We start from the raw sequence: 6332 nt of genomic DNA, 5'->3' as shown, positions 1-6332 counted from the left end.
TATTCACTAGATGACGCCAGAGTTAAACGAAGCAAATCGTTCTTTTTCAAGTAACCATATTTTATACAGTTTATGCAAGTAACTTGCTGCAAAACAAAGTTCGGATAGCATTTTTTGATTTAATAAACCATTCAAATTATGAATACTAATTGGCAGCGTTGACTCGTTGCATAACATGGTTTATTTTGTTGATGCTTACTTTAAAAATAAAGAAAACGATGTACTTGTTCAAATGTAATTGCGGAAGTCTCCAAACATTTATTGTATGTCAAAACAATCAAAGACAAAACCGCACGTTTGGTGTCATGGAAAATACTCCGACTGGCTCCTTCAATAAGCCGAGTATATACGTAGCTGCCCGAGAAGTGCCGAATCATCTGTCCTGCCCGGACTGCTGGAAGCGGCCGCAACGCCATGTTGACGAAGTCTCCCATCTCCGTGAGGAAAAAATGATAGAAAACAGACTTACTGAGAAGAAAAGCTAAATTGCTGAAGGAAGCAAGATAACTGCAATATTTATCTGAAGAATTGAGCCGGACCGGATCCACGGAGGTTCCGGACGGGCAAGGGAGGCAAACCTCCCACCGTCCCCATGAATAGCACCGCTGATCCGAACAGCGACTTTCCATGAAAAGGCGTTCGGTCGCTATTCCTTCTCCTGGTTCGTCAACGGGATCCGGGGCCTGCTTCAACAATCTGCAACGCTTGCTCCATGCATGCAAGCTAGGCGCTGTGTGTACAAGTATTTATTAGAATATTGTTTCTGTTTGTAAATTGTTTTGCAATGAGTTTGCCAACGAAAGTGGTCCCCAAATCCGCCACTGTCGCAGTCAGCGGACCTGGAAGTGGCCCCTCTCCGGCGGGCCAGCTGCGGGCTGCCCTGACCTCTCTACCGCCGGGAGCTCCGCTCGCTCCTCAGCCGGCCGCTGGACTGCCACCTCAGTATCCTTTATCCACTGGCACATCACAATCACTAGCTTTCATGTTCAAACACTTTTCATTTAAAAAGCACAGCTGCATTTTATGAGTGGTGACCGGTGACGGGTGTCCGGGCTCGAGTGATGTAAAGCCCGGGGAGGGGAGGGGACAAGCTGCTAGCTAGCATGCTAACGACTTAGCATGCCGGGTGCACTGCTGTAACAGTCCGCCCGGTTAAATAGGAACAGCGAATGTTCTGGTGTGCGCGGGGAGGTGGTGGTGTGTGTGGGGTTTGCAGTGACACGTTATATTTGTCCATTTGTATAAAATGCTTTAAAATGATTTCCACCAGGGAGCGGGGCTGCCACCGGCCGGCGTCGGGCTTTGCCGGTAACCGGCTTTGTTCAGTGGCTAGCGGCTAGCAGGGCAGTAGCTTGGTTACCGGGCTGATAGCCTAGCGGCTAGCAGGGCAGTAGCTTGGTTACCGGGCTGATAGCCTAGCGGCTAGCAGGGCAGTAGCTTGGTTACCGGGCTGATAGCCTAGCGGCTAGCAGGGCAGTAGCTTGGTTACCGGGCTGGTAGCCTAGCGGCTAGCAGGGCAGTAGCTTGGTTACCGGGCTGGTAGCCTAGCGGCTAGCAGGGAAGTCCAGTGGAGTCCATCACTGGACACCGACGGGTGTTTAACCCCCGCTGTATCACGCGTTGAGCGCAGGGGTGTACTGGGCACTAGGAGTCAGCCTGACGACAGGGGTTAACCAGTTTACCGGGCACTAGGAGTCAGCCTGACGGCAGGTGTTCTCCAGTGTACCGGGCTCTACGAGTCAGCCTGACGGCAGGGGTTCACCAGTGTACCGGGTACTAGGAGTCAGCCTGACGGCAGGGGTTCACCAGAGTACCGGGCACTAGGAGTCAGCCTGCCGGGACCAGAGCCAGCCGGAGTGTACCGATAACAGCCTTTTGTAAACCGGTCGTGACCGTGTGACGTGTTGTTGATTGGGAAATTGTATGGTCTTTTACGACACATCTTGATTGCATTGCGCATTTTACAACAACATACTAGATATAATATGCTTTTAATGCCGACAAATAATATATAAAAATATAATAATTAAAGTGTCTGATATAGAGGTACATTACCAATTTGCCCCTACAAATGAATATATTTAGAAGAACCTGTCGTCACTAGAAACATGTCGACGTAAATAATCAGTACTATTCTGTCGTGAGCTAACTTTTCATGAAGTCATCCTGGTTATGTCATGTTTTATTTGGACTACACCACCATGGCGGTGGTGTGAGTTCTTGTGTCTGCTGGTAGTGTAAAGCCATGCTGCAGCGGTGCACGGTTTCTGTGGTAACTGCCATTGGCACTAAAGCTGAAACTTGATTTCTATACCGAGCAATGCCAAGGCCATGCACTGGCTGTAGCTGACATGTTCAGACGATGGTATGGTTCAGATTTATTTCATAGCCTGCTGCCAGCGTTTCATGGTTCTGAATTTTATTTTGAGCATATGGAACAGTCATTACTGCAGAATGAAATGGCTGTGTTCTACTGATGTGGATCTTGAAGCTTTCGTCAAGTCTGAAACATTTTGTTCACCTGTAACATGCTTGGATTTAACAAAACATCCCTTTTCATCTTCAATGCTGCGATTCTCTGGATCTCCCTTTGGATTCATGGAAGACCAGTAGCTGAACATAACAATGTGAGGAATTGCATTCACACGTTGACCTAGTTTGGGAATTTTTTATTTTATTTTTAAGAGTGTATACAAATAGTCAGATTGAGTTAATATTTACAATGCCCGCTCAATGCATCGTCATTTTTCTGAATGAATGAATACCCTGGGTTAGGGTCTCTTAACCTCCCTCCCTCCCCAGACGGGGCTCACCCTTCTGGGGGAGAGTTGGTGCATGTCTGGGCTGTTGGCGGTCTCTGTCTGGAAGGCCAGGCATGTGTTAGCATGTTGTGCTCTGTGGCTCTAACCCCCCCAGCGGGATGGATTCCCGCACTGGGGATGCTCCTGCGTGCGTCCGTGTGCTGTTGTGTCTCCTGACAGCTTGAGTGAGAGTGAGAGAGAGCAGGATGGGATGACTCGTGTGGTGGGGGGGGGGTTCTTCTTTTGGGGAAGAGCAGTTTGTTTCTGCTACTGGTTGCCAGAGAAACGCCTGGCTCATGCGGCTGTTGCTTGGGTTCTCAGACAATGGCAGCTCTGCTTAGCATTCAGAGCGCAGGGCCAAGGCGGTGCCTCCCACCATCTGCCAACAAAGGCCCAGGTCAGCCCGCCTGTCTCCACTCTACCTCTCTCTCCCGCTCTCTCGCTCTACCTCCCGCTCTCCCGCTCTCTCTGCTTCCCTCTCTGACTCTCCAGCTCCCTCTCTGCCTCTCTCTCGCTGCCTTCCTGTCCCACCACCAGCCACTGCTTAGCTCAGCCAGGAAACACAAGCAGGCGTTTCGTCTGCCTCTCTTCCTGTTAACTCCATTTTTCTCCTTTTTCTTCTTCTTCGCACCTCTGTACTGGAATGTATTGATATGTGAGGAGTATTTAGAGTTGGTCATCCACTGACAATACAACACTTTGCATCATTTCCTTTAAATGAGTGGTTTTCTCTGTCTGAGGGATACGTCTCAAGGCTTAAAAGGTATGAGTGAGTTTAGTGGTTTGCTGGTTGGGAGAACCAGGCCCAAAGTCATGTCCTGCAGCCAGCCCCAATCCCCGGTGGGCGCTGCGTGGGGTACCCTATGTTCCCTGGCTGCAGGGGTTACCTTATGTTCCCTGGCTGTGTGGGGTACCCTATGTTCCCTGTCTGCGGGGGGTACCCTATGTTCCAGGACAGGTGCTGAGGCTGGAGCATGCAGGCACTGTATCTCATGAGCTCAGGCTGTGTTGCTGTGTATAAATAAACTGGTGAGTGTTGCTACCCAGCCACCACTGGGCTCTGCAGTCACTCTGCTAGATCTTTAAGCAACACCTTCACGCTGTCCAGAAAGCTTTAGGAAGGACCCCTTAAGGCTGCTGCAGACGCTTCTCCTTACTGCTACCGACAGACTGGCACAGCGACTACAGCGCTTAGCAGGCTGGAGACCTTCAGTTGTGGATTTTGAAAATAAATGATTATCTAGCTGCGACTTGTAGTGAATAGAATTAGATGGCTATAATTCATGAGCAGTTTAGAGCGTCCTTGCTGAAGAATGCCTAAAGATAGACTACAGATTTCAGTGTATAGAACCCAGAACCTTTCAGGATGGAGTTGAACCTTAACCACCCGACTATTGTCATACTAGGCTTTGTTAAAAGGGTTGAATTGTGATGTTCAAGTCACAAACCCTGGTCTCTGCCTCTGCCAACCCCTAGAGTGGAATTCCCCTTGATTATTCCAATCAAAGGATTAAAATTCCTACATGACATTAGCTGCTTCTAAATGAACCACCACTATGTTGCTGATATATTCAGTTCATTTTTGTTTCAGATTCATGTATTCCAATGTTATTGTAATTGTCGGTCACGTTTGTGACCGACAAAAGCTGATTTCAGTTCTTGTCAAGCTCTTGTAAACAGTCAACTGTAAATGACGTAAGTAGTAACATAATCGCGTGTGTGTCTGTCTGTCTGTCTGTCTGTCTGTTAGCATGGGAAAGCGCTGCTCCTTCTCTACCATTTACACTGGCTCAGGCTACTTCCTGTTCCTTCCCAAAGTGCTGACGGGAGATCAGGCAAAGTGCCTGATCGCCAGGTAGCCTGCAGGCTACCTGAAGATCAGGCTGTCTGTGATCCCTCCATGAGCCTTGCTCTCATATCGTATCGTGGATATCCACCGGCCAGTTGCAGTCTGATATCGTACATTGTGGTTTACCAAAGCAACACCTGGCACTTGCAGAGTGATTCACCTTTGTTTGATGTAACTCCTGGCCTAGGCCTTTGAGTGTCCTTATTGAGTGTGTTTAATGGATTGGAAAGTAGGGGTTCATTGGCCACACATGTGGTCACACACACCAAGGTTCACTGAATCCTGTAGAGGGTATTTTTTTTTTTTGTATCCGAAATTACCTCCTGTGTTTTTCTCTCTCGCTCTCTCTCTCTCAGCACTTAAGTGGCTTTACAGTAAGCTGCTGATGAGGCAAGGAGGATGCCACGCTCCGGCCCTCCCACACGGCCCCAAACAAGGCTTTGTGTGTCAGGCCGGGGAGAGTCATGGTCAATGCAGAGCTATACTGCACCGGCAGTAGCACTCCAGGTGGGGCTTGGTGAGGGCTATATGGGACAACATTGTCATAACAGGTGTGGTAGTTGGTTGCAATACCTCTGACAATTCAGTGGTTATGAAGGCGGCTGCCTCAGCATATTGTGGATGGAGTCCCTCGTCTGTATTAATATGCAACATCTCATGGTATCACCGGTGTGTTGGTGTCTGTAGGGCAGTGTTTGGCATTTGATCGTTTAATATTTATGCAAAAGTGGGTCAATTGTTCCTTCCATTGCATGTTGACACACATGATGTGTTGGCGTCTCTGCCTTTCAACCTTTGTGAGGCTGGGTGGTGCCAGAAGTGCACAAGTAACCATTTGGGCTTGTTTCATTCTCCTCCTCCTGATAACCTCTGACGTCAGTCCTGGGACTAAATGAATCAGCCTGTGTCTTGGCTGCTATTCCTCAACCTTGGTTTGTCGTTGACGGCAGTGACGTGCTAAATTTGGTGTAGCAGAAAAAACTATATAATAAACAATATAATATAATAATATGAAAACAATATATAATAGATCAGACCGTATGTGGGTTGCCTTTCCGTTCAGTATTTGGGCAATCAAATCACTTTGAAATCAAGAGGAATAACATGTCAAAGTTTGAACCATTCCCAGCAGTGCCAGCAGTGCCCTCTTCTTTCTGAAACACCAGACACCTTATGGAAAATAGGAGGATTCCCTCACACAAATCTGGGAAATTCAAATCTATAATTTACATGATTGTAAATTTATGTAAACCTATGCAATGTAAATTAATTACTGTTGCCGGTTAAATCTGGGAAACCTTTGCTTCACCTGGCAGAACCTGTAGTTATTTAACCAAGTGTTTTGGGACAGTGGGTCAGTCTGTCTCCAGTCCCATGTCCTCATGTCCATTAGGGCAGGGCCCTTCACACACGTCCTTACTGTCTGCCCGGTGGATGAGTTCTGCTGCACCCCAGCGCGCTCTCACGTCCCTCAGCATGGAGAGACATGAGGATCCTCATCATGGTGTCGTGTGACGGCACGGTGGGGTGTTAATGAATCATTAAGGCAGGGGGGGCTTGGTTACAGGCGGAGACCTCACAGTCTGGTCAGCAGTCACAGGTCGTCTATTGCATCACAACAGTCCAGTTGTGGATGTGAGGTATTATGTTTGTGATTAATGCCTGATGTGTGTTCGTCTATA

The 6332-nt window shown here is 48.2% G+C and overlaps 1 protein-coding gene across 3 annotated transcripts in view; it reads left to right on the top strand.

The window, feature by feature from the left end:
• Positions 1-392: 392 nt before the first annotated feature.
• The window catches only part of LOC311338356 (eukaryotic translation initiation factor 4 gamma 3-like), a 55794-nt gene continuing 49854 nt past the window's right edge, over positions 393-6332 (top strand). For all 3 annotated transcript variants that reach the window (XM_084463588.1, XM_084463587.1, XM_084463586.1), the window contains exon 1: positions 393-942. In XM_084463588.1, the coding sequence (XP_084319714.1) occupies positions 785-942 (158 nt within the window). In that variant the 5' untranslated portion in view covers positions 393-784. The remainder of the gene's footprint in view (positions 943-6332) is intronic.

This window comes from Micromesistius poutassou, assembly GCF_964030765.1.
Source record: "Micromesistius poutassou genome assembly, chromosome: 2".
Classification (NCBI taxonomy): domain Eukaryota; kingdom Metazoa; phylum Chordata; class Actinopteri; order Gadiformes; family Gadidae; genus Micromesistius; species Micromesistius poutassou.
This window is presented reverse-complemented; position numbering and strand designations above follow the sequence as displayed.